Source organism: Puntigrus tetrazona, chromosome 7, assembly GCF_018831695.1.
Source record: "Puntigrus tetrazona isolate hp1 chromosome 7, ASM1883169v1, whole genome shotgun sequence".
Lineage (NCBI taxonomy): Eukaryota > Metazoa > Chordata > Actinopteri > Cypriniformes > Cyprinidae > Puntigrus > Puntigrus tetrazona.
This window is the reverse complement of record NC_056705.1, coordinates 2477543-2504740: the sequence shown is the minus strand read 5'-3', so window position 1 is coordinate 2504740 and position 27198 is coordinate 2477543. Positions and strand designations below refer to the sequence as shown.

The 27198-nt window shown below is 38.5% G+C and overlaps 3 protein-coding genes across 4 annotated transcripts in view; 1 reads left to right on the top strand and 2 right to left on the bottom strand.

The window, feature by feature from the left end:
* The first annotated feature begins 160 nt into the window (after positions 1-160).
* fbp2 (fructose-1,6-bisphosphatase 2) lies at positions 161-5803 on the top strand. 2 transcript variants are annotated; one of them, XM_043245093.1, is made up of 8 exons: positions 161-413; positions 766-928; positions 1674-1766; positions 1955-1963; positions 2362-2502; positions 2956-3093; positions 4252-4371; positions 5498-5803. In XM_043245093.1, exons 1-8 carry the CDS (start codon positions 241-243, stop codon positions 5684-5686), a joined length of 1026 nt encoding a protein of 341 aa, XP_043101028.1. In that variant the 5' UTR covers positions 161-240; the 3' UTR covers positions 5687-5803. The 2 variants fall into 2 exon arrangements, with proteins under 2 accessions (XP_043101028.1, XP_043101029.1); XM_043245094.1 differs by lacking the exon at positions 1955-1963 and having other exon boundaries at positions 164-413.
* A 1026-nt stretch (positions 5804-6829) lies between these two features.
* On the bottom strand, positions 6830-10796 carry ctsla (cathepsin La). Its single transcript, XM_043245092.1, is given in 9 exon segments — positions 6830-7254; positions 7341-7458; positions 7618-7786; positions 7876-8100; positions 8849-9001; positions 9093-9215; positions 9292-9427; positions 10716-10745; positions 10747-10796. Coding segments are annotated over 9 exon segments (1089 nt in total). The 5' UTR covers positions 10782-10796; the 3' UTR covers positions 6830-7154.
* A 2002-nt stretch (positions 10797-12798) lies between these two features.
* Positions 12799-27198, bottom strand: part of dapk1 (death-associated protein kinase 1) — a 54682-nt gene continuing 40282 nt past the window's right edge. Inside the window, exons 19-26 of the mRNA XM_043245079.1 lie at positions 22650-22727; positions 21585-21801; positions 20443-20628; positions 20002-20199; positions 18396-18534; positions 18120-18240; positions 16797-16985; positions 12799-15733 (exon numbers count right to left, since the gene is read on the bottom strand). Of these exons, the coding sequence (XP_043101014.1) occupies positions 14465-15733; positions 16797-16985; positions 18120-18240; positions 18396-18534; positions 20002-20199; positions 20443-20628; positions 21585-21801; positions 22650-22727 (2397 nt within the window). The 3' untranslated portion in view covers positions 12799-14464. The remainder of the gene's footprint in view (positions 15734-16796; positions 16986-18119; positions 18241-18395; positions 18535-20001; positions 20200-20442; positions 20629-21584; positions 21802-22649; positions 22728-27198) is intronic.

Sequence of the window (27198 nt, the reverse complement as noted above, 5' to 3'; positions counted from 1 at the left end):
CTCTGAGTATATGTTATGTGTCAAGAGTGGACATAAATAATGAGCTGAGAGCCAAGGAACGTGCTTTATAAGTTGGGCCCTTTGAGCTCTGGCTCTGCTAGCGTTCAGACTACACTACTGTCACTCGATCTGCTTCACCAATATAACCTTGGCCTTCATCCACTCACTGTGTATGTAAAAAGACTGCCTTACGGCTCTACAGTTAGTTGGTCTCTGCCTGTACACTCGGACACCATAAGGATGTCGGATCAGTCGGTCTTTGATGTGGACGTATGGACCCTCACACGCTCCGTCATGGAGACGGGGCGGCAGGCGAAGGGGGCCACCGGGGAACTCACGCAGCTCATGAACTCCCTGTTAACGGCTATTAAAGCTATTTCGTCTGCCGTCAGGAAAGCGGGACTCGTTCACCTGTGAGTTTCGTTGAATTATTTTGTGTTATGTGAATGAATGAATATATTCACTGTAAAACATGCTGTGACTGCGTGAAATAGAAGCAGGCAGAAGTTCATTTAGCTTAGGCAAAGATCAAATAATAAAGCGAGATCAAACAGACGTAGTTACGGTTTTTGAGGAAGTCCTAGTTACAGTTCTGGGAAGGTTAGTTAAGCAATACCTCTACTTCGCTATAATCTGTGATTCTGATGGAAGCACTACTTAAAAATAAGCAATCTTGCACCATTTTTTTCCGGTTCACCGTTTTGGCATTTGAATCTCAGTTGTTGCTTTTTAACAACACTTGTATGTTTTGGTTTCTGAATACAGTCAAGGCATTGCCGGACAGGTGAATGTCACAGGTGATGAGCAGAAAAAGCTGGATGTGCTTTCCAATGACCTGATCATCAATATGCTGCAGGCCTCTTACGGCACCTGTTTGATGGTTTCTGAGGAGAACAAGGATGCCATCTACACACCTGCTGAGAAAAGAGTATGATCATTCTCAATAGGCTTGCTCATGAATACTTTTTTGAATATGCGTTGCTAAAGGAAAAGGTTATCTGAAAATTAATATTCTCTCATTATTTACTCACTTTTCTGTCCACAAAAGAGGAAGGATGTTTATGTTAGCTTACTTTATTTCTTTAGCCCATATGAGATGAACCGAAGGGGCGAGAAAAATAATACATATGCATTGGAGTTAGTATTTAATTAGACCTTGACTAAATGGAAAATATTAAGCATATGACAACTGGAGCTTCTGATTAAATAGAACTAAAAAATAATAATAATTAAAAACATAGATAAAAGAGAGATAATGTTGCTTAAAAAAAAAAAAAAAAAAAAATATATATATATATATATATATATATATAATATATATAACGATATAACGATAATTAAAACCAATAATATTGTAATATTTGGAATACAGACTTTAAATTCCTGTTAGTTTTAATCACACATCAGTCAAAATTACAATATGTTTACTGAAAGGAAACTTTAAGAGTCAGGTATTTAACAAAAAATCTTAAGTCTGGAATAAATACACCCTAGAAACGTTTAGTTTTACGTGAATGATGGCTGTTGAGTAAACTATTTGTGTCAGGCTCATGTACTTCTCTGCTAAGGCGCATTTATTGTAATTCATTCAGACAGTTACCAGGCGAGGTCGCCGTAGCTGCGTCTTATTTCAGCCGCACGCTCGCTCACCTCAGTCTGTTGTTTTGTCACAGGGCAAGTATGTGGTCTGTTTTGATCCTCTGGACGGCTCCTCCAACATCGACTGTCTGGCCCCCATAGGCACAATCTTTGCCATTTACAAAAGAGTGAGTGTTTGGCGGCGTTTGATGTTTGGAGATGCACGATGCGCATTTTCTGTGCTTTTTTGACGCACGAGCAAATGAATCAATAATTAACAGTAATATTGTGACAGAACTGTATTTTCACCTAAGCGTATGGTGTGTGAAAAGGACTGGTTTGATGTTTGGTGTTCTTGTGCTGCTTTCCCATGCAGATTGACGAGGTATCCGGCCGCGTTTGACCCTGCCTGATGACAAATATTTGGCTAAGCAATAAATTCAATTTAACTTTACATTTTATTTTAATAAGTGCGCTTGAGGGCAACTAACTGCAACGACTGATTGTTTCACGTTTATAGTGTTTGTGTATTATATACGTTGTGCAGTAACAAAAATGTACTCTAGATGGTGACATATTGGTTTTAACAAAAAAAAATATTTTCATTCATTTAATAAAGATGAGTCTAAATGAATTTAACTGACATATATAAATATAATATGCTAAAAACATACAATCGAGATGTAGGCACATTAGACATTTTACTAGTTTTTGAATAACAGCTTGTGTTTATATAAGGCTTCATTGGCAGAGGCCTGATTCTGTTGTCTTTCCTTGTTTCAGACCTCTGAAGGAGAACCGACTGACGAGGACGCCCTACAGCCGGGCAATCAGATCGTGTGTGCGGGTTACGCTCTCTACGGCAGCGCCACGCTAGTGGCTCTCAGTACGGGAGCTGGAGTTAACTTCTTCATGCTGGATCCAGTAAGCACAGACAAAACAGTAGAGAACATGCGCTTGTCATGAGATCAGGGTTTTATGGTCCCAGTATTACAAAGTGCTGGGACTTGATCGCGTGAATCATTTACAGTTTATTCACAACTGCATGAACAAAGTGCACATGTGCCAAACATAATATTGTCTTAAAAACAAAAATAGTTATGTAGTAAACTGTGAAACTTTCTACAATTATATAACGTCGCACGTTTCACTTCTCTTTATGGCTACTTTTACACGGTAAAAGGGATGCTTCAATGGGGTCGCTTCTTTTTTCGATTTCGGATGAAAGTCTTGAATATTTGTGGCTGTAGTGAACTAGTTTTGATTCCTCATCTTCGGCCTTTTTATTATTGGTTACTCGGTTATATTACAACACTGTACAGTTGTGTGTCAGTGTGTTAACACGAGCTCACGAGGATTTGTTTTAATGTTCTTTAGGCAATTGGAGAATTCATTTTGACAGAAAGAAATGTGAAGATCAAGAAAAAGGGGAAGACTTACAGCATCAACGAGGGCTACGCTAAGTACTTTGAGCCTGCAGTGAATGAGTATTTAAAGCACAAGAAATACCCAGAGGTGGGTTCTGAACAGAAACGTCATTACATCTTCACCATCTATCTTTATTCTTTTAGGAAAGTCTTATCATTGCTAGCCATTTCTTTCACCACTATGTGACTAAGCGCAGATCAAACCATTGAGTGCACGGTTGTGATTTGTTGCGCACCACATCATGTGACCGAGCAGACACACTCACAAGTTCATGACATGTTGTGACAGAACGAGCAAAGTTGCTTAGCTGGCCTGAAAAACACTTAGCCTCAAACAAAATGTGAGTCTGAATAATGCTTGCTGACAGGTGACTGCACGGCTGTGCTCAGCATCAGCTGACGTTCACACGCGTCGCCTGCTGGAAAGTGAAGAGCGACTTCCTCTGCAGGAATTCACGTTCTGTTTCCTGAACTGGAACATACGGACTAAGCATATGCAACTGATTCACGTTACCAATCACAAGCCTCGTGTGCGGTGTGATCATAAAATCTGCTGAATATGGGCTTTCCGTGGGCCATTGGGTCATTTTTAAAGTTAATTGTTTTCTAGCGGGGACCTGCGAGATCTAGTCTTTCCAGGAATACATGCTCTTGTTTGTTGGGGTTTTTTTTTGAAGATCGTCTTTAATCAGTCTGGCGGTGATAAAAAGGAAAAAGTAAACAAGAATAAAGACTGAAGAGCTCGTTTTAGATAAAGTAATGCATTACGAAATGGGAAACTTGCTAATCAAGTACATTATGTTATCGGCCATGTTTTATGTTGGATACAATTCTGTTTTCGTAGAAGTGTTGTCAGAAACTCGCTATCTCTGACCTCATGACGTATTGATTTGTTTGCACATTGTGTCTGTCAAAAAATGTAGTTCCTTTTTGTCGTTTTTACTGCTCACATCTTTCTAAAGAAGAAGGCTTTACATTAAATGACATATGTTTGATTTTATGCCGTCCAGCTGGGTTTTAGTTTCCTAGAATTTCGAACACTGCTTCCTGTTTTCTTGCCCTCTTCTATTGAAACATTTGTAACCTTTACAGACGTTTTTGGATACAAACAAGTTTTTGGATTCAGAGATCCAAGCTTAGGACGATCATGCATACACAAAGTATCTCATTCAAACTCAAATTTTTTGTTTTGTTTTGTTTTTATGATTCCTGATATTATATATGACTAGATGTGATTGTCTCACAGGATGGCAGTGCTCCATATGGTGCCAGGTATGTTGGGTCGATGGTGTCTGACATACACCGTACCATTGCCTATGGTGGCATATTCATGTACCCAGCCAATGAGAAGAGTCCAAAAGGAAAGGTGAGTCATCTAATCATTTTTAGCTCACGTGTTTTGAGAAATTTAGGACAAACAGTTACACTTGCATTCTGTTTTATAATGTACTTCAATACTGAGGTGCGGATAACTGCCACTTGCAATAAGTTTGCACTGTTAATGCTGATCTTTTCAATGGGTTTAATTAGAATCAATTGCTTTTTTGCATGTAGTTACTTAGTGTGTATATATTTTTTTTTAATTAAATATTTTATTTTATTTAGCTTTATTTCAATTAACAGTTAAGTGCTAACACTTTACAATAAGGTTCATTAGTTAACAACATTAGTTAACATGAACTAAAAATGCACAATAATTCTACCACATTTATTAATCAAAGTTTACGTTAATTTCAGCATTTACTAATGCATTATTAAAATCACAAGTTGTGTTTATTAACGTGAAATAACAATGAATGTTAGTAATTTTATGAACTGATGTTAACAAAGATGAAAAAATATTGTAATAAAGGCAATCGTTAACTAATGTTAACAAATGACACCTTATTACGTTACCAGTTAAGTTTCGGCTTTAATTATTGATAGTAATAATGCTGCAGCAAACTAGGTCACTACGTCATAACACATAAGTACATTTTTATAATCCATAAACCCTGTTTGTTTTATACTGTAGAACACTTTATGGTTTAGAGCAGGTACAGACGGCTCATATTCTGATAAGGGATAACCGCTCATTTCACGTTCGAGGGCTGTGCCGTTCCTGATAATGGGCAGTGACGCAACACATGACATGAGCCTAGAAGGGAACAAATATAGCATGAAAGCAGAGACCAAGATATTATATCTGCAGTTCGTGCTGCTTTTCAAGAAACACCAGCGTACGAGCTTTAAGTATGTATCGCCACAGCCCAGTTTCTACACAGATAAGAATAAAATAAATCCATTCTGAATTAACATGGCCAATTCTTCTTAGCTGACCCAAATTCACAACCGATAAGAGAAACCGAAACGTACAGGTTGTAAACTCCGAAGCAAAACTATGATAAGTGCTCACGGTTTAGCATAAAATGGGGCCTTTGAAAAATAAGTTGAAACGTGCAAATCAAGCATTACGTAAGTTGTAAGGTTCTCACATGTTTGATTCTCTCCAGCTGAGGCTGTTGTACGAGTGTAACCCCATAGCCTTCCTGATCGAGCAGGCCGGAGGCGTAGCCACGTCAGGCACCCAGCGTGTCCTGGATGTTGTTCCCGAGTCACTTCACCAGAGGCTGCCCTTTGTGGTGGGATCCCCAGACGATGTGGAGGAGTACTTGTCCTTTGTCAAGAAACATAAAAAGTAAACGATCCATTGAAAGCCCACGTGACACTGAGATAAGAACCATCACAGTAGCTTTTTTAATAGCAGAAGCAATGCTTTTATAAACAGAATCCCATTAAACTTCCTGTATTTTAAATCATTCTTTTCTTTCTTTATTTCGCAAATCACTCACTCAACGTCTTTTAAGTTCAGATTTGTTCTCGTGCCCCTTTAGAAATCTGTGTGTTTTCTTCCTCGTTTATTTTATGTGAACACAATGTGTGTGTATCTTGTTAGTTGGTAAAGGCAAAGAGCCAAAAGCCCTAATAATCTCCACTCCACAAGTCTTAGTTTGTTAGTCATGATGACGGCCCGTGTGATGGCAGCGTGCCGAGAGATAAACAAGTAGGACACGTTGTATTGCTGGAGCAAAAGAACGGCCCTCCATGTTCATTTTCACCTCACCGGGATGCAACAGGCAAAGGGAAGGAAAAATAGAACCTTTGTGACACATCCAGGAAAGCTTTTTTCCTTTAAAACACGTATTAAAGTAATACTTATCCCGGATATGCTGCTAAGTTTTAGAAGGCATAACTATAACTACAGAAACATTCATAACCAGCCAACTTCCTGTTTATGTAGACTAGACTAATACACTGATTTTGCTTTTTTATTACGTGTCAACAAAACAACATGATGAATATTGGGATATTAGGAATACATGTTTATGGAGCTATATGTAAAGCTACAACAGTATTACTTTTTGTTTTGAAAGAAGTTTCATGGCTGCATTCATTTAATCAAAAAACAGTGAAAATGTGTTTTTACAGTTATATATACATTTTCAAATGTAATTTATTCTTGTAATAGCAGTCGTCATTCAATCTTCAGTGTCACATGATCCTTAAGATCATGTGACACTGTTCAATAAAAATGTCTTTATCAATGTTGAGAACAGTTGTTTAATTTTTTTTTTTTACACATACACATACTTTTTTTCACCGTGATAAAGAACAGGTTTATTTGAAACTGAAACCTTTTGTAACGTCATACTTGTTTTACTGTCACTTTTTGATCCACTTTATGCGGCCTTGCCGAACAAAAAACTGAACAGTAGTCTCTCATTAATTTTAAATGCAAGATGCAGAACTAACAGAAGAATGTAAATCCAAGCCAAGAACAAGAGTTACATTTTAAAAAGTTTTATTGATCATACAGAATGTAGAAATAAAAAACACATTTGTACATTTAGACACTGACGAATATGTATTTACATTGAGGCAAAAAATCAACTAGATCAGTGGCATTAAAATGACCAGAAACAATTGCATAAATTCCCTAAAACGGTGTCACACAATACCTAGAGCTTGAGGTTTCTCTCACAGGCTCAACCAGGCTGTGTCAGGTGACTCCTTTTTCACTACACTAGTGGGTTTCAGTGAACCACTCAGGCACTGAGACACTAATGTGACCCTCTGCTGCTATGTCTTGATACTGAGGGTATCTCTTCCTTAGACGAGAGGGTAGCTAGCAGCTGTAGCGATACCACAGTGGTTGTGTCTGTCCTTGGCCATGTAGATGTATCCTTTATCGCCCCAGTTCTCACTCCAGCTGGAATAAAGAAAATGCACGTTAGTTAAAAAACACCGGATTTAAACATTGCCCATTGTATAAAATTGTATAAACGATATTCTTACCTGTTCTTGACAATCCAATACTTCTTTCCATCAACATCCTCACCCTCAAAACCATAACCAACGGCAAGAACGCCGTGATCTAGCTCCTCGCTGCTGCAGTCTTTCTCATAGTAGATGCCTAACAAGAAATATCCATTAGAGAAAATCAATGGGCATCATTGTCGCTAATTTCTCATGAGTCATTTAGTTGGTTTGAAAGGAAAGGACATGATGTGTAGCTTATACGCAGATTTTGCGCTCTGAATTTTACCCACCCAACGGTGACAAATATACATACCTGACTGGTAGAACTGGAAAGACTCGTGTCCGGCGTCAATAGCCACAGACACTGGCCCCACGGCGGCGATAGCCTTCATCAGAGCATGTTCCTTTCCGCTGGGAACGTCAACGAATCCGGTGTCATTAGCCGCACTGTATTTGGGATCATAATGGCAGGGCTGATCATCCTGAAAATGATAAGAAACATGTATGTTATGGGAATCCTTTATATAATTATTCAGTATAATGTCAAGAGTAAAAGGTTAATGTGACTTACAGTTCCCAAATAGGGGTAGGACTCCTCTGAGTCCAGACCACTCTGGTCCTTGATGTACTGGAAGGCCTGGTCCATGAGACCTCCGTTACAGCCCTCGTTGCCTTCGGGACGGGAGCAGTCCACCAGGTTCTGCTCGCTCAGAGACACCAGAGTTCCTGTCTTCCTAAACATCTGACCCTCCATGGCTCCGGTAGTGCTAAAGGCCCAGCAAGAACCACACTCACCCTGCAAATACCACATTTAAAACCTGTTGTTACCAACCAGTTGGATCATGATAACTTACAATTATTTGTTAAATAAGATAAAACAAGCGTAAAAAAATAAGCTACAAGTAAAAATCTAAATATTATGTTTTTTTCTTTAAAGAACAAGTTAAAAACGTGGATATATGAAGTAGCCTCTTTTTAAATGTGTTTTCTAGACCTGAAAAAGTTAGCTATTTTATTTTATTAAGAATGTTAATTTTGCTAACGGCATTTCACTAGTTATATGTAAAATATAACCTCAATGATTTCATAGCGTTTCACCGTATGATGCGCTGTGAGTCTACTCCTATTCATTGAATGTTTTGCAAAAAAAGGTCTATTTATTTATATAATGAATTATGGACATATAACTAAATTGCTTAACCCCTCCCCCATAATATCAACTGTTTATGAGCCACATATTAGGCATCTTTTTAAGGTGTTAATGTTTATTTTTCATTGTTAAAGAGAGTGATAACAAGAGTAAAAAAAACACAGGTAAATCTTTTGCAAATGTTTAGGGGGCTGTGCTGGGGCTAAAGAAGTTTCTGATGGGGCTACAGCTCCGTCAAGACCCACCCTGGGTAAGAATTTTTTTTCCTACCCAATTTAAATATTTACATTTAACCCAGTGACTTGCTTTACATTGAAGTCACACATTTAGTCAGCCCTTGCTTTCTCTGGAAATCAACTTTTGCTGCTCTCTACCGTTATTGTTTTTTTCTCACCTGATCTTTCACAGGAGTCACATATCCCTTCTCTCTCCAGTCCAACTTGTTTGGGACCTCCAGGAAGTTGGGCTCCATGAAGAGAGAGCCTCTGAATCGTCTCTCCTTCTTGTGTATGTAGCCATTCATTACCTGCCTGAACTCCTCGTGGGTCTATGGATAATAAGAGTAGTTTGAGGAAAGCTGAAGGAATTTCATAAATCAATATGCAAACACCTCAAACAAAGTTCCCCTGCAGTCTTACCATATCCCCAAAGTGGTTCATCCCCAGTCTGTAAGTGTGTTTGCCGATGGAGTGCTCAAGATTGTGCAGTTCGATCTTGTTCAAGTTTTTCTCCCAGACCATTCGCCTCCACCCCTCCTCCTTCTGTGTTGACAGAGATAACACTAAGTTCCACTTCTTGCTCCTTTTTCAGCTCGTTAATGTAAATGTTAAAACTTACTTCGTGGTATTTTTTACTGTGCCAGTTCTTCCACTGCTCCCAATGGTCATCTAACTGTTTGTCCAAAGTCGGAGCAGCAAATACTGCACTGAGGCACAATGTGAACGCTGCCAAATACACCCTCATGACGAAAACACTGAGGGGATAAAAAACAATAGGTCAGACATGTTGCAACAATCGACCGTTCACCTTATTCTACGCGAAGATTGCAGATTAAAACATGTATACAAGGGAATGTATACAAGGCATAGTTAGTCTTAGTTTTAATAGTTTTAATGGTGGCATTGTTTGTCGCAAACATGGTATATGGAAACATCTAGGACTTTGGGGAATGAAAAGTGAAAATTATTGAACAAAATCACAGTTCTTACATTACAAGTCGAATATATAACACACCAAGATCTAGCTGCATAAACTTAGCCACCATGTTACGAATGTGTCATAAAAACTAGTTTGAACAACTAACCAGTGGATAATCAGTCTTGCTTCACCAATACAAATTACCAAATAGATTATAATTTCGTTTTTAAGCTTATTATTACAATTTACCCTTTTCCAAGACAGACATTGGCTTCCATATGTTTTATATTAACATTTTCCTAAATCCTGCATAAATGTATTTTAAATGGATTCCGGTTCATTTTGTCACAACGCAAGATTGCTAAAGCTGCTTGAAATTACAAGTTAGTCCTTTTCAGACACTTCACATCTGTATAATTAAACGTATAGGTTTAAAAAGTAACTTGCTGGCGTAACGTTATATTTCTGCAGTGTCACGAGATCAGATTACCGGCCCGACATCTTTGTTTACACCAAGTTACAGAACCACCGGCAGCCAGTGATAGCCAATAGCGTTGTTTTGTGTAATATAATAGTAATAAAATAGTAATATAAACCAAGGACGTTTTATTGATAAGAGATTCGCTGGCCTACGACTAGGCAGTTTCTATCTCCTAAAATATATTTGTTTACACTGGTCTCCGGACAGACACACGGGTCTGGACACAGAAGAGAATACGATGTTCCTTTGCGGCAGTCACGGGATCTGGGTGGTTACAGCCCACAGTTTCTTAGGAAAAGAAAACAAAGACCGAAACCAGGCCACGGAAATCGAAAAGGAAACAGCTGGAACTATTTTAAAGGTGTATGGAGAAAGCGCTACGCTTTATTCAACCGTTAAAAGACGGTAAAACCGAGCGTCGCCAGATAAAATACAGTCAATTTAGAAGAACGTATTGCGTAAAAGGCTAAGCAAAAGATCGAGCTAACAAGCTCCATTTTGTCCTGTATGAAGATAAAAATCTTTAACCAAAGATGCATATTACAAAATTACACTGAAGTGTACATATCGACGTTTTTTAGCAAAACAAATGTGAAAACGACTTAAGATTCCTGGAAGCTTAAAAAAAAAACCCGTGACTCACCCTGCAGTCCTGAATCCCGAAGAAAATATTCAGTTTCGTGGAGGGGGCCCTAGGTTTATAGCGCATCTGAAGGCAAATTCCTCAATTTCTCATTGGTCGAGATCATTGCCTATAGATTTGTCGGTCCCGCCCCCGATGACACGTCAGAGCATGTGACCCTCCGGCACGTGATGGTTTCCCGACAGATGGTGTTAGTCAGAAAAGAAAAACAATGTTACTATCTAGAAAAACAGCATAATCAATATAAAAATGTCGAATTTAAATCAATAAATGTATATAATTTGTTGTTTTAAAACGCACAAGTTAACAGCCAGTACTGTAGCCCATATGAGTTACTATTTACTGCGTGTTAACTACATTTTAAATCAATGCACACAGACCTACATATTGTTCCGGTTTTCTTTGCAACGCTGTATTTTTTTCTTAGATATTAATCTTTTCGACCGCATTGTAAAGTAAGAATCACAGGCATTTCATTTACCCTACCTATTATTAACCAGCCTACCTATTATTAACCAGAGAGTATTTATGCCTCGTCAGTGTTGGTCACACAAGAATTAGCCTACATTGCATTTGATTGAATGTTAGATCGGTGAAACTTTATTTTATGGTGTAATTGTTAAACATGTTACATGTACTTGCTATAATAATAACAATAAAACTAAGCCTACATGCAAGTCACCCTGTGCCAAACACTAATCCTAACCCTAACTATGTAGCTTGTTAATATTAGTGAGTACTAGGATAAATTTATAATTACGCTGTAACAAGGACACCCTAAAAAAAGTTACCTTTAGATTTAATAACATTGCATCTTGGCCAAATGTATGTTAATGCTGTTCGAGTCAACCAACCCATTTTAACAATCCAGAACACCAAAACCAGTGTATATTGAATTTATTATCAGCATGTCTATGTGAGGACATCAGCGCAGGTTATCTAGTTATATTACTGTGTAACAACATTCCACATTGTTTACGTTGACTGTTGAGATTTGTGGCAGGCCAGAATTAGAGTGCTGCTGATCTACATACAAACAAAGGGGAAAACAGGCTGATTAATGGGCTCGTCTGTCACAAAAAGCACACAAGAGCCATAGATGGGAAGATTGGTCAATTATCACCTAAGCCAGCCCAGCGCTTCCAGCAATGATCAAAAAGGGGCAGTCGAAAGAAGTGCGACTGATCAAGCATTCAAGTGAGCATTCATGACTGAAAAAAACTGATTAGCATATATGCATCGAGTATTACATTGCAACTAAATAGTAAGCCGTCTTTAAAACCTGTAGAATATATATATAAAAAAGAACGGAACAAGAAAGCGTCTATATGTCATGTTGAAATAAAGGTGTGGTAACTCCAGTTGCTGAATAATGCATGTTCAGTCATGCCACACACTGACGCAAAAAAAGAGCACATGACTAATTTATTCATCCACTGCAATCATTGTCATTTTAAGTTCGTTTTAGTTAGCTCACGGTGCTTCTTATGGTGGAATGGGAGGCCACTTTACCCAGAATTAAATGGAGGGCACTTTGAAGTACTTCAGAAAACTTTAAAATACATGGGCTATTAGGACGGTTTAAGTTGCAAATTACATAATTTAGACCAAAGGATCATTTTGTTGCTGAAATTTCTGTCATCTCTTCTTTCAAATCAGTTCTTTCAAAAGTAAAAACGAGTTTTTGTTAAACCAAATGCTCTCTAGTGTTAATGTAGTTTATTATTTTCTGTTGTTTGTTTGTACATTTGTGACTATTTGTAACTATTATTGGTCCACAGGCTAATATTTTCTTTGTACGGCAACACTGATCTTGGAAAATGCAATAATTATAAAATGCAATATTATTATTATTATTATTATTATATTATAGCAAAATGAATAAATATGCTTGACAAAACTGTTGCACTGAATAACATTTTAGTGGGTAAATTTAGTAAATAATTGTGGGCTCAGAAAAACAAAACAGAAAACATATTTTTTTTACGCTTTTGTGGGGCAAAAACAACAACAATTTAAAGCAGTATTACACTTATAGTTTTTGTTTTGCCTTTGATGAACACAGATAAAAAAAACGAGAGAATAATTGAGTAAACAATTTATTATATAAAAAAAATGTAGTACACTGTAAAGTCTGAGGAAGTATTAAGGACATTGCATTCAGAGACATGCGGACATAATATAAATAGAGCAATAATGTGAAGGTCTTGTGCAAAGAGATGACTGTACAAGTCTTAAATACACCAGGATAAATTCCCCTCTGATATACCCTGTTAAAGTCTTAAAGGGGGGAAATCATGAACCTTGACCACAGCTAAACAGCGAAAGAGCTCCATAATACATAGACTTAACCACAATATAAAAATGTGCCTTTTGGAATGAGAGAACAAAATATGCCCGATTCCCTTTTAGAACAGTTTGTGATTTTAAGCCTGCCAGGGAAATGATGATAAGCTTGAGGATAGACCTGTCCCAAAATATAATATGGAACAGTTGTCTGGACTTTCAGACATTAAAAAAAAGACGATGATGAAACTACAACAGTCTCGTAAGAAGGAGAGCAAAAGGAGTCGTAGCATGTGTTAGAAGTAACAGAGTTTGCTGCCATCTACAGTTTTCAAGTTGTCACTTCATTTGTATCCAATACACCACATTCATTACGGTTTTCCTGTAACTAAAGAATGGCATCGCTTTTAACAGTTTTAACGCAAAATGTCAACATATTTTATGACGCTTCTGCCAAATTAAGTCCCTTAGAATAGCATTAATTCTCCAGTGTAAAGAATTCAAACGACTGTTTAAAATACATTTCTTTAAACGATCAACAAACAGTGTAAATGTGTGAAACGGGATATATTAAAATAAGCGGAACGATTGTAACAAAGATCATGCTCATCAGGACACTGCAGCAGACATCATTTTTATGAAGAAAAACTAAATATTACTTGTCATGTAAGTGCCTGGAATATTTCATCATTTCCATTTGACAGGTAGTCGGAACTGTAATATTTCACAAAAGTGACAAGTAAGCTACAAGTGTGAATGAGACAAACATGAGGGATTAAAAACCAGACATTTTACCATGCATTTTGAGTTTTAAAGGAATGTTTAGTATGTGTGTTTGTGCTTCGACATTTGGATAAAATCCTGTCTGAAAATGACGCGTGTTAGTTGCAACAAGGAACGATCAGGTAGTAAATGCGAACGACTCAATTTTGTACCGATTTTTTTACGTTTAAAAAGTGTAAATCTAATAGATATGTTCGTTAAAAGCTTCGTAAGACAGGTAAACACCGAAACACTTGCAGAGATGCACATCCAATTTTGAAATCTATAACAATGGCTCTTTGTCAATAGCTTACCATCTTCAAGGCACTCAATAGCTTGAGTCGTTTATTAAACAATGCTGCCAAGCACTTAGTGATCCATCATTCGGTCATCAAATTTAGCGCAAATCCCCTATAACAGCTGTCCGAATTTATAAAAGTGATGGAATTTTCTTTCAGTAAGGCCGTTTCACCTTGGGAATGTGAGACAGTCAATAAAAGGTTTGCAGAAAAAAAAAGCACATAGGCACCTTTTCAAAGACACCGAGAATGAACATTCAGAAATCGCGAAGGGCAACAAAATGGACATGAGCAGAGTATCTGATTCAAATACTTCAGTCTCGGGAACACCAAGGGAGCTCGAGCTTGAACACCGCTCCGCCGGTCAATTGCACGTTTCTCTATAGACACACAAGTGACGTCCTAACGAGAGATCACCGAACTGATGGAGTTGAAGGATGTGCCGCCCCCGTTACACACCGGGCTGTAGGGCTCCGGCGGGGTGCCCAGAAACTCCAAGTTGACCCGGAACACAGGTGCAGCTCTGAGGAGGAAATCTGCCGCATCCCGGCGGCCGAGTTCTCGCAACTTAGCGACCAAAATGCCTATGGTTGAATCGGGTCGCTGGCTCCACTCCTGGAGGAGCGTGGCTGTGGGACTGGGAAGGGAAAGGGGGTCTGCGGGCGGGATTCCGTTGGTGCCAGAACTGTATTTAGCAGCGAGCTCGCTAAGGCCCAAGTTCATGGCAAGCAGGCACCAGTCTTTTCCGAGGGCATCGGGAGGGTCCAGCAGGCGGCAGAGCTTGCGTCGAGCCAGGTGACCGACCTCCGCCACGGCCACTTCCCCTCCAAGACTGCCCTGTTTGTAGACCTGGGTGCAACCTAATGCTACGATACTGACAAAGCTCTCGCGATAGCCGCCCATGGTGTTCGAAAGCGCGTTCTCGCCTCGCGCCTGAGCGCGGAAAAAGTCTCTCGGTTGGTAGAGCATGACGGGGCCGTGGTGTTCCCGCAGCTGCTGAGGGCTAAGATAATGCCGGGCGGTAAGCAAACCGGGTAACGTAGCAGCTAACAGACCCTCTGCCATGCCGCACAACGTGTCCAATAAAGCATAGCAACGTGAGGGATTCGAATCAGGTCCTCGTAACTGTACCTCCATGCCCTGGCCGTGGTTCACAAGCAGAACCAGTGCCTCAGCGCCGCCGAGTCCAACACGAGCTCCGCCGCTCCACAACCTCACATCCTCAGCCTCCACCTCTGGCTTCTGCTGCCGGCTCCACCTGCACAAGTTCACTTGGAGCTTATGGAAAAGTCCACAAGGGAATGGAGCCAAGTGCTCCGCAGGGACAACGCGCACGCCACCGTAAAGCAACGTGTCCTCGCCTTCGATGTCTTCCTCATCCGTCCAGGTGTGCTGTAGGCCACCCGTGCGTATGAGGGCGGGAATGTCCACCATTCCCGGGTTGGCTAAGTCGCGGGCGCATACATCCATGGCGTCGAGCACCTGGAGAAGTTCATCGATGTCACCTTCGGAGACGAGGTTTTGGAGTTCTTCTATGCGGTAGCGGCCACGGTAGTGGTGGATTGCTTTGGGTGTTTCAATCGAGAGAAGTTTGCCGAGAACATTACCGCAAAGCCAGCGAGGATCTAACAGGACGACGTCTTGGACAGTCTCACTCTGCATGATGTTGATCTAGAAGAAAGAAGGGCATTCAGATGAGTGACTGTAAAATTATATTTTAACTTAAATGCATACGCTGAATCACGTGTGAAAATCTGAAAGTTAATCTTGAATATTTGTGTTTGTGTGAACCAACCTTTAAGTGGGTTCCATAACAATTGAGCAGATGTGTCGATCTAAACTGTCACTTTTTGGTGCTCACCTTTTCTCAAATAAATGTGAATAAAATCATCAGTAGATTATCATTACATCGGTAGTTGTGTGGGTTTTTTGGCTGGTTCATTATTTTCAGCTATTTTATTAATTCAGAAGACTTGCAATACAGCAAACACATTTATGAAATACCTGACTTATACAATTATTTTCTCTCATTTTGGAGGTTGGCAGCACTTTCAGTACCTTCCTCAATATTTTTCATTTTTATTTATACAAGTCAGTCATATAGGCTTGGGTGATTTCTTCTTTGAAGAGGCATGACATAACAGATTTTAAAAGGGCTGAGGTTAAACACAGGGGAGCCGAAGCCCCTTAAACAGAGTAGCTTATGTAAGTAAATGTTAATAAAGCTGAATCACAGCTTGGCATTTCAGCCCATCAACATCAAAACATTCCCTAAAATGTGTTTAAGTGTTGCTGCTGATAACACAAATGACTAATATTGATGAGAATGACTCATTCACCTGCCCTCTCTATCGGTGAAGCTGTTGATGTAACGGTTGTGGGTGGTCAATAGACTTCATAGGCTCCTATTTAGTTGCTGACACCCACCGACTCATTTTGAATCCACATAAAAACATGGCTGTAGATGTTATGCATTGTAAACTTTGAGTGGTTTAAGAGTATTGGATGTGGCAATAATATGTGCGATAATATAGCATAATGTATGAAAACAAAAATGTTAATGATTTAATAATCATTGCATCTACTTCAAACACACTTATGCTATATCCACAGCGACATAACCATAATTCAAACATTCATGCATACTTATTCATCTGCTCATGATCACACACACACACACACACACACACACTCTCACACATTTACTTGGCCGCCCACACACACGCACACACACCTCTCCCATGCTGTGAAGTTGCGAAGCCAGTTCCCGCAGATCCTCTTCACTGGCTAGAGGGTTGATTTGTTCTTGCACATCCACAACAAACTGTTGCCATGACATTAGCTGGTTTGGCCCGTTCAGTTTCCGCCAGGAAGGCAGAGTGGACAACAGCTTCTCTGCCAGCTGAGTCATCGGCCTGCAGGTCTGTAAAAAAACGACAAAGAGAGAAAAGCAATTTTACATCTCTGAAAAATGCCAATGGGGTTTTTAAGTTGTTCTGAGTGGTTGCTAGGTAATTATATATAAGTCAAAAGAACAGACCTCTAGGTATCTATGATAGGCTCATGCTGAACATTTCCCCCCCATTAACTGAAAGTAGGAGCAAAAGATTCACCACTGATAAATTATCATCTCTTTTAAAACATTAAAACCTATGTAAGTTACATATTTCAAAACTATAGTAATTACTTGTTTTTACTTCATAATATACACAAAAATCCAAACACAATATAATACAGGATGAGAACGTGATCTGTACAGGTATGTGTGGGAGTGAGAGAGACAGAAAGAGAGCTGTAGGAGGAGAACGAGCACAATGTATTAGCAGGGGATCTGAGTGTCAGCGTTTGATATTGTGCATTTCTGAGAAAGGCAACACAAGTGTGTGTGTGTGTGTGTGTGTGTGTGTGCACGGTATAAGAAATAACAGAGCTTTATTATAGAGATCGTCAGACCCAGTGGCATAACTACAGACAGTGCAGCTGCTCTGGGGCCCGTACGATGGGGAGGGGGGCTGCAGCGCACTGGGCAGACATGCCCATAATGCAAGCGGGCCCAGGGTGACAAAGTTATTATTAATAGATATAAGAGATGTTAATAATACTATATAATATCGTAAGTATTTATAGGAGTGAATAAATATATACATTTGGTTGCCGTGATTCCTGCGTGATATTGTGTATGTTAGAGATACTCATTTTGACTGATTTTAGTTGGTTGGCTAGTTTATAGGCACAAATTCATGTATATTGTTGATATACGTAAATTAAAAAAAGTGATTGTTTCCAGGCTTCAATGTGATAGCTCAACTAAAAATGACAATTATGTCATTAATTACTCATGTCGTTCCAAACCCCTAAGACCTCTATTCATTGTAAGAACAGCAAAAATACCTTAACTTGTGTTAACAACAATAAATGAAGGGTTTATGGGTTTGAAATGACCTGAGGGTGTGTAATTAATAACAGAATTGTAATTTTTAGGTGAACTAACTCTTACGTTTAGGTAATTTAAAAGATAAAGAGCTGGGAGGTGTAGTAGAATGTAGAGCGATCTTACAGAGACGATGGTGTTGCGGAGCTCTAACAGAAGGTTTCTCAGCAGCTTCATGTCTTTGGAGTTGGACGCTCCTGTATCCATGACAAAAAGCTTCTCTGAAATATGCAGATCATTCCCAAACCTGAGAGGGAAAAATGCATTATAATCAGTTTAATAGTATGGCTCATCCATCGAATCCCTTTAATCAGTATGATCTAGTGAGTCCTTCAAAAATGGTCACTTAATGTACTTACAAGGTCGCATAGCATAACTCGCATATTATATTGATTTTATCACCTGTTTCTGACTTCTTTAATTAGAGATCTCTCCTTGTCGTAGCTGAACTCTCCCCCAAACGATCGGGGAAGATTGACAATGTCAGCATGTGTAGCCACCAGGACCACACGCAGAGGATTCCTGATCTTCCCTCCAAATGCTGCAGATACAACAGAGAGGGACTTTTATTGTGTATTCTATTCCTTTAATCATTATGCATAATGTCAACTCTCAAAACGACTATTTGAGAATCATAGAGCAAAAACTAGATTCCTAGATTAAGACTGATGCACCGACTCTAATGAAGTCTCTTTTGGCATTATCCATAGCACTATGGATGTGCCTGCTACAAGTACTTACACAAATTCATCAACCATCACTACAGTGAAAGCAAGGGCAAGCCAGGCAGAAATTACTGAGAGAGTTTGAGAGAGACAAGAATGAGAAAACTACAAACAGCGTTAATGAAGCACACAGAAGGGAGAACGGTGAAACAGTAATACACAGTGAACAAAACTGCATGCATGAGCTCATTTCTATCACATGACTGTCAAACAACTTATTTATTCAGTAAAATTATTTATTTTAAAAATAACGTGTTAAAAATAACTTGAAAAATGGTTACACAGATAGCACATGGAGTATGTAAGACACGCTTTCCAAAGTAAAACTGGTTTTAAAGGAATAGTTCACCTAAAAATGCTGTCATCATTTATTCACCCTCGAGTAGTTCCAAACATGTATAAGTTTCTTAGTTCTGCCAAAAAAGGGAAAATATATATATATATATATATATATATATATATATATATATATATATATATATATATATATATATATATATATATATATTTTATTGTTTCCCATAGTAGGAAAAAAAATACATAAATTGGTTCCATAAACTGGAACTAATCAAGGGTGAGTATTTTCATTCAGAATTTTTTATTTTTGGTAAACCCTTCCTTTAACTTGTCAGGGAACAAATATATGGTGCTCATGGTGTGAAAACAGCAAGACGTGATACATCTAGTGAACATGTACACAGAAAAACCAAGCAAAAATGCATTCTGTGTGAACGGGCCTCGGACTGATTATAAACTTAATGTTAAAAATAATAAAATAAAAAAAATAAATAAAAAAAATAATAATAAAACGTTAAAGTGAAATGAAATGTTGAATTACTGTGTTGAATCATACAGATATTGACTTCTAAAGCCAGACTTATTTCATGTCGATTTAATGCTTCACGCATCTGCCACAATGACACAATATCATATAATTATTGCATTAAAAAATATATTAAATATAAATATAAATGAATAGCCATACATTCATTGTAGCAGCGCTATGGCTAACTTCACTGTACAGTTGGTTACTAGTTTAAATGTTCACAGAATATAAATATGGATAATTATAATGCTATGCAAAATAACATATAGTAACCAAGTAAAAGATAGTCTTTCAGTACAGAAAAACTGTAAGTGCTCCTTAGACCTCTTAATCAAACACTTCACAGCTTCGGCTGATCCCTGTAATTACTGTAATGGAAAGCCTTCTACAAAGGACGGGAAGAAATCCATACACTGTACACCATAGTCTCGGGAGACACACACACACTTGCACATACCGATGTTGTCCTCTGGCAGAGTGAGAGCCTTCAGGCAGTTGAGCCAGAATGTGACCTGGTTCAGTTGAGTCTCGTAAGGCTCCTCAAGGCTGAATAAGACCAGATGAATGGCCGTGGTGTCATTCGCAGCAAAGTAGTCATATGAGCAGTAGTAGACGGGATTACCAGAGAACTCCCATATACTGAAGTCTCCAACACCTAAGAAATAATTACAATACAATACACAATATCAAATTTTGTGAAAAAATGTTTTTTTTTTTTTACCAAGCAAAGATGCATTAAACAGATCAAAAGTGACAGCAAAGGCATTTATAATGTTACAAAACATTTCTATTTCAAAACACTGCCATTCTTTACTATTCTATGCATAAAAAAAGTATATTGGTTTCCATAAAACTGTTATTCGGCACAACTATAATTTTTATGATAAATGACTTTTACCATTGACATTGGCGTTCTGGATGTCGATGGCTTTGGTGGCGGTGTCGTCCGCCGCGGAGAGAGCGTTATGAACAGGACTGAAGACCTCCAACACTCCTTTAGTCAAACTGGGCTCAAACATCATGCTTCGGCTACGCACACTGACATTCTCACAGCCCGGGTACAGGTTAGAGATGCTGACAGACACTACAAGTGCACAAACAGGGAGGCAGAAAGAAAAAACAGACTGTAAACTAGACGGAATTTACTTCTTATAATAGATAACAATACAATAAAAGGATACGTTTGTAGCTAAAGGATAAATTCCGCATTATTTGAGGGTTTATAAAATGTGATGAAATAAGCTGTTTAAAATCAATTCTTAGAAGTGGAAACCCACCACATGGGGGAGCTCTTTCCTAAAGGGCCTGATTCCAGATTTCACAGTGTTGAAAAAAAAATACATATTCAGTAAAGCTTCCCTTTTTCTGATATATATTTGGAGATTATCAAAAGGTTTTCTTGTAGTTAACACCACAAGAGATGAGGCAGTATCACCACATATACGTATCTAAAATAGTTCAGCTGGGAAAAACAAAATTCCCGAAAAAAACCACAGAAGTGCTAACAGCCATTTCAGTTGAAGAAAAAAAAAAATAACATGAGAGAGTCAGATGACTCAAAATCTTTTTTATACCTTGCAAACGTGTTAGTCACACTGTGCCGCATATGTCTCGCACAATCAACGCTTTCCACTGAACTTTGGTTCTTTTTAAAAAACTTTTCTCATAGAAACCTAGAAATGACTTCCTCAATTTGGCTGTGCCAGTAATTGTGAGGAAAAAAAAAAGTTAGCTTCATTGTGTGTATTGCATTACATTGATGTGATTGCGCTATATGAAGTGTACGTTAATCTTACAGCTTTTCTCTTCATAAGACGTTAACTGTTAGACTGGAAACGCATTCTGGATTTTTTTTTTTTAAGCAGCCTGGGGTCTCATTCTGACGGCACCCATTCATTGCAGTGGAAGTAATTAATAGGTGAGCAAGTGATGGGATACTATATTTCTACAAATACAGTGATGTGGAAACAAACATCTTGAAAAGAACAATTCCTTTCATTTTCAGCTTTTCTATAGATAAAGGAAAACACGCCACCCTACCTGCAGGTTTAGAGGTGACCGGTGAGGCTGGGTGCCGGACAGGGTTGGTCAGCCGGTTCCTCCTCCTCCTGAAGAAACTGCGCAAAATGCCACACTTCAAAGACTCCACCAAAGTGCTCTTCCCTGCTCCCGAGTGACCGAACAGCTTGAGTTTGATACGAGGTTGGAAGGTCTGTGTAGGCCGCAGCTGCTGGATGTAAATGCTCTTATGGTTGTCCTGTAAGTCACAAAGGGTATGTAAATTAACACAATCCAGTGGCATAACAATATGACATGTGGACCAATGGCATAATGTTAATGTGTCTGAGAATGTTCAGTGCATCCTACTGAGTGTAATTAACAGGCTCTTAATAGCTAGCAGCCAGAGTCCTCCAGCTGAGCATAATCCACTTTTTGAAGCAAAATGCGAAACGCTAAATGGAATATATTAAATCATGTATGTGACCGTCATAATAAAAGATTTACAAAATCTAAAGTCCAGTATGTGGTTAATAGATAAGCCGTACATCAGATCAAATCTGAGAGACTGAAGCATTAAAACGATCAAGATTAAAAGAAAATAAATGTAGACTGAAGGTCAAATTAAATGTTTAATATTTTTAGCAACCTTAAAAAATGTTTTTGGACTACAAAAGAGCTTCAAAATGCCATCTGTGATTTTTAGTGGGATTAATTAGCGGACAAGATGCCATGTTTGAGAGGCAGCAAGCTTCAATCATAATAAATACCAATGTACTGATTGACTACCATATTATTGTACCATCAACAATGACCATCCACTTTTAGTTCTGAAAGTATTTTCCCATTCATTCTGGGTTACCCAGAATCATTAACAGCAGACCAATGGGATAAAATGTGTTCAGAAAGTCAAACATTTATTAAAAAAATATCAAAATCAGCCTACAGTTCAGTGGGCTAAGAGCCATTATTGAGTAAAACTGACATCTCCAGCAGGTGTCATACAAAATACAACAAGGATCTCATAAGCCTTCACAAAGCATTCATGTAATGCAAATGAATGTCTCTTGAGTCTCAGTGGGATGAATAATAAACAAAGACTCACACCTTTTTCAGCTTGGCCAGCAGCACTGCTATATGCTCCTGCTGCTCTGCAATCGCGAGATCCTCCGCTGTCTTCCCATCCTGAGAGACAATGACAGTGATGGATAAACTGCGGCTTACAAAACATTACAGGCAATGCAGGGCCCGTCAGCGTCCGGTGACACAGATGAATGAGTAAAGCTAGATAAATAAAAGTCTGTCAGCCTTTCATCTGCTCAGTATTACCAGACGACCACCACACTAATAAACCTCTGATAGAGATACAGAGAGAGAGAGAGAGAGAGAGAGAGAGAGAGAGAGAGAGAGAGAGTGTGTGTGTGTGTTTGCAGGGTAGGGTGTAAAAGAGAAAGTGAGAAGCTAACAAGAAAAAGTGAGAAAGAAAGAAGAGGGAGAATATCACCTAACAGCTCAACAGCGTGATTCACAGGGAACATTACAACAGCGGGTACAGTGATGATTATAGCTGACAGGTGTAATGCTGCCTTCGAGACATATCAGATGATCGTATATACGAAACGGGTGTATATAAAAGACGTCGCAAAAAATAAATATACTCATTATCAGTCCAAAAAATAATAAGTCAGAACAAGTGTGGTGCCCTGGCACACAGCCATTCACCCATTTGCAACAGTTTCATGGGATTGCATATGATTCTGTTCTACCTGACTGTGGCTCTTACTGAAAAAGAGTTGTGATGAAGTGGGTAATATTTTCCTTCAACTGTTCACCCACCACCTCTCACTTCTGCTGCGATATGTCTGTCCGCCCCTGGAAAAAGTCTCTTCAGCTGACAGAAGCCTATTTAGCGCCATACAGCTCAGGTGATGTCACATCACACAATAAAATGTGGCCCGGAGCTTTATATTTATCCACTGACCCAAACTTGGTGTTTTTTTTCTAACACTGCGATACAGTTGTTTTAATATATATTTAAAATGTATACCTGTGATGACAAAGCTGAATTTCGGCCACCATTACTTCACTTTGTTGGCGCTCTAAAAGCATTTCTTATTATTTTCAATGTTGAAAACGGTTTTGCTGCTTAATATTTTTGTGGAAACCATGTTACATTTTTGTTAAAAGTTTTTTGGATCAATACAAAGAGCATCTACTTGAAAAAAATCTTTTTCAACGCAATCAATGCCTTTAATGTTTAATCGAGTGTGCCCTTGGAGTAAAAAATAAAGAATTTTTTTTATTATTATTATTATTTTTTTAGGTATTGGTCATCAAGTTAAAAATCCTAATAAATAGAAACCAAGAGGCTTGTATCTATAATACAGCACTAATGGGCTAAACCCCAGATGTCATTTATATCTATCCCCCTTGGAAAATGGCCCTCATTTAGGGCAGTTAATGAAACCAACTAATCTACATTTCCAATCACTTTACTTGCACCACAATGATAAAATACATAATAAAAGCACCAATTACGCAACTAATGCTGTCTTGTTTCACAAGCTCTCACCAGCTAAAAGCTTTCGGTCTTTGTCTGGAAGTGAAAAAAAACGCAAGAAACAACTAAATTCAAATCTGTGTTCATTTTATTACAACCATAATGACGCACACGGGAACGTCCCAGGAGGCTGTGACGGCAGCGCGTGTGTGATTGTGAAATCAGCATTAGGAAACACCAGCTGCGGAGGGGGGAATAACCATCAGAGAGAGCCTGCCTGAAGGAAGTATATTCCACAGAAAAGCCGTATGTAAAATTGCTTTAAAAAAAAAGTGTGCATTTGAAAAGCCTAGAAACATTAATCTCAGGGCAGTGTTGGTTATCTGAAAAATCTGTTCACCCAAAACCCACCACAGTTACTGCCCTCGACCAAAACCATTAATGATTTAACACCTCGGAAAACATGTACACAATCTCACACAAACCCACACCTAACACCTGGGACCACAAGCACAACCAGAAACAGCTGTGTTCCTCCTCAAACCGACGGGGACAAATGAACCAGCCTCCATCTGAAAGAGAGCCCCCGCACACCCCACGCAGACGACAGCGAAAGAGGATGTGGTGAACCGAGCAGAGGTGTTAAAGCACCGATGAAAAGGATAGTAATGGGAAAGCTTTGCTGCGCCGTAATTACTCTAATCTATCGTGGCTTGATTAAACACGAAGCTTTCCTGCCAATTAGACTTCGTGAGATATGACTGCAAGATCTTCTGCACAAAACAGCCCGTTTTCTTTTTGTGTCTGTCTGCTCGTCTCCGGCTCACACTACGTGTCCCCATGAGGATGTGCTTGAATTCGTTTTTATTGATTTATGGTTGTCTCTCAAAAGATGGCTAAAAATCTCAAAGATGAATGGAGTATCCTGTCGTGAACCAAATCTAGTTTATGCTTGACACATTGAGACTGCGGCTTATCTTTACTGTACTGGAAAGGGAGACATGCAAAATGCATGAAGAGATGACATAGTAAACAGTGAACCATCATGTTTGGTTGTTGTGCATGGGTTTTTAGCACATGTTGATAAAATGGCAATGTGACTGCTTAGTGGTCAAGTCAAAATAGGTCACTGCCAATATTCTGGTTGCTAGATGTTTTTTTCTTGCCATTTTATCATAGAAACAGGTCAAAATAATAGACCCTCCACTAATAATAAAGAACCACCACTTAGGTCATTATGATTTTTTTTTTCTTTTACAATAAATTAATACTTTTATTCAGCAGGAATAAACTGAATTGTATAAAAGGGAAAATTGAGAATATTCTGTTATAAAATTTTGTTTTTGGAACTCTATATTGATCAAATAATCTTTAAAAAATACAGTTTCCACAAAAAAAAAAATGTTCGACATCGATAATAAAATAAAATATTTCTTGAGCAGTAAATCAGCATATTACAATGAATTTTGAAATATCATGTGCCTGGAAAAATGGCTACTGAAAATTTGTCTTTGCCATAACAAGAAACATAAATATTAAATTATATTGAAAAAATATAAACGATAGAATATTTACTTTATATTGATTAAATAGATGCAGCCTTTGTTAAGAAAAACTGCTTAATTTTTACAATAAAGTCATGTTACTTAACCTTAATAGTCATAAATATCCATTAATAAAAAACAACTGTTCATTGTTACTTCATGTTAGTTTGGGCCTCGTAATTAACAGTAAATTTGATTTTAGTAATGTGACGTTTAATAAATGTTAATATGCTTCAGAAGTATTTTCTACAATGTAGTTAAATTATCTTACCAACCTCACACACTGGAACAGTAATGTACATCCTGACAAATCAGTGAGAAAAGAAGCAAAATATAAACTGTGAAGACCACATTAATCAATGGCGTCCTATATGCGGAAGCCATATTTTCTTTCTTAAGCTGCGGCCGATACGCCTGTGGCAATGAATTATAGATTCTCAAAATTCCCGTGTGCTGTAACATGCATTGTGCATCAGCCACTATACAATATTAACACCAAGGAAGAGCACTTTGAGACTGTGTTGAGGCAAGGGGTGCGAGAGAGGGCCGGTCGAGGGGAGGGATGTAGGGGTTATTGATTGAAAACATACATTGTTTAAGATGAGTAGGTCGAAGGGGTTCATTGGGGTATGTTGTCCTTCACTGCTGCTGAAATTGAATCAGTGATTCTCCACTGGCACATTTTCATTAAAAACCTTCACTCTGGCAAAGAACATTTTAATGCACTGGGCTAATAACAGTCCTGGGGAAGGCACACCCTTATATTACAGACCGAAAAAAATGCACAAATATCAGACAGCTATATCCTGACAAACACATATTAAGACTCGGAATGAGTCAGATTAAAAATCAGTTATTCAAAGGAGGGACACACACACACGATCAAATAAGATCACGCAAACCTACAGGAACCAACTCACGTTCCATGGGAGAGGCGCTATATGAGGCAAGACACAGCTGACTGAAAGATTGAGGATTAAGGACAGAATAGTAATCTAGGCTGTCGTGAATGATAAATGAACACTTATTTAAAGAGATAAAGAGACTGCAATTTGATTAATGTGCTAAGAGGGCAGGATACCGGCTCAGCGTTACACCTCAATATCTAACACTAAAAGAAGATAGCAGCCAAAGCTAAGATTTTGAGAATATGTGAAACACACACACACACACACACACACACACACACACACACACACACACACACACACACACACACACACACACACACACACACACACACACACACACACACACACACACACACACACACACACACACACACACACACACACACACACACACACACACACACACACATATATACATGAGTTAGCCTTATATAGAGAAACTTATGTTTGGGGTTTACACTTTTTTTTGTAAAGCTACATTTGTTTGAGGAACACAGTAATATTGCGAAAAATATTTCATAAACATGATTGACACAACTTGAGGTCGTATTTATTATTCAACATGCAAAGAACTGGGAATAAAATTTTGGACTCAGTATGCAATGACCTTAATAGCTTTTAGAAAAAAATGTTTTTTATTTTAGGATTCTATGATTAATGGAATGATTAATTTATTTGAAACATAACTTGTAACAAACATA

Excerpts from the sequence above, each read along its gene's own strand:
- fbp2 (XM_043245093.1), top strand. The coding sequence starts at position 241 with ATGTCGGATCAGTCGGTCTTTGATGTGGACGTATGGACCCTCACACGC. Across the intron at positions 3,094-4,251 it reads AGCACAAGAAATACCCAGAG|GATGGCAGTGCTCCATATGG; the intron begins GTGGGTTCTGAA and ends ATTGTCTCACAG. Across the intron at positions 4,372-5,497 it reads AGAAGAGTCCAAAAGGAAAG|CTGAGGCTGTTGTACGAGTG; the intron begins GTGAGTCATCTA and ends GATTCTCTCCAG.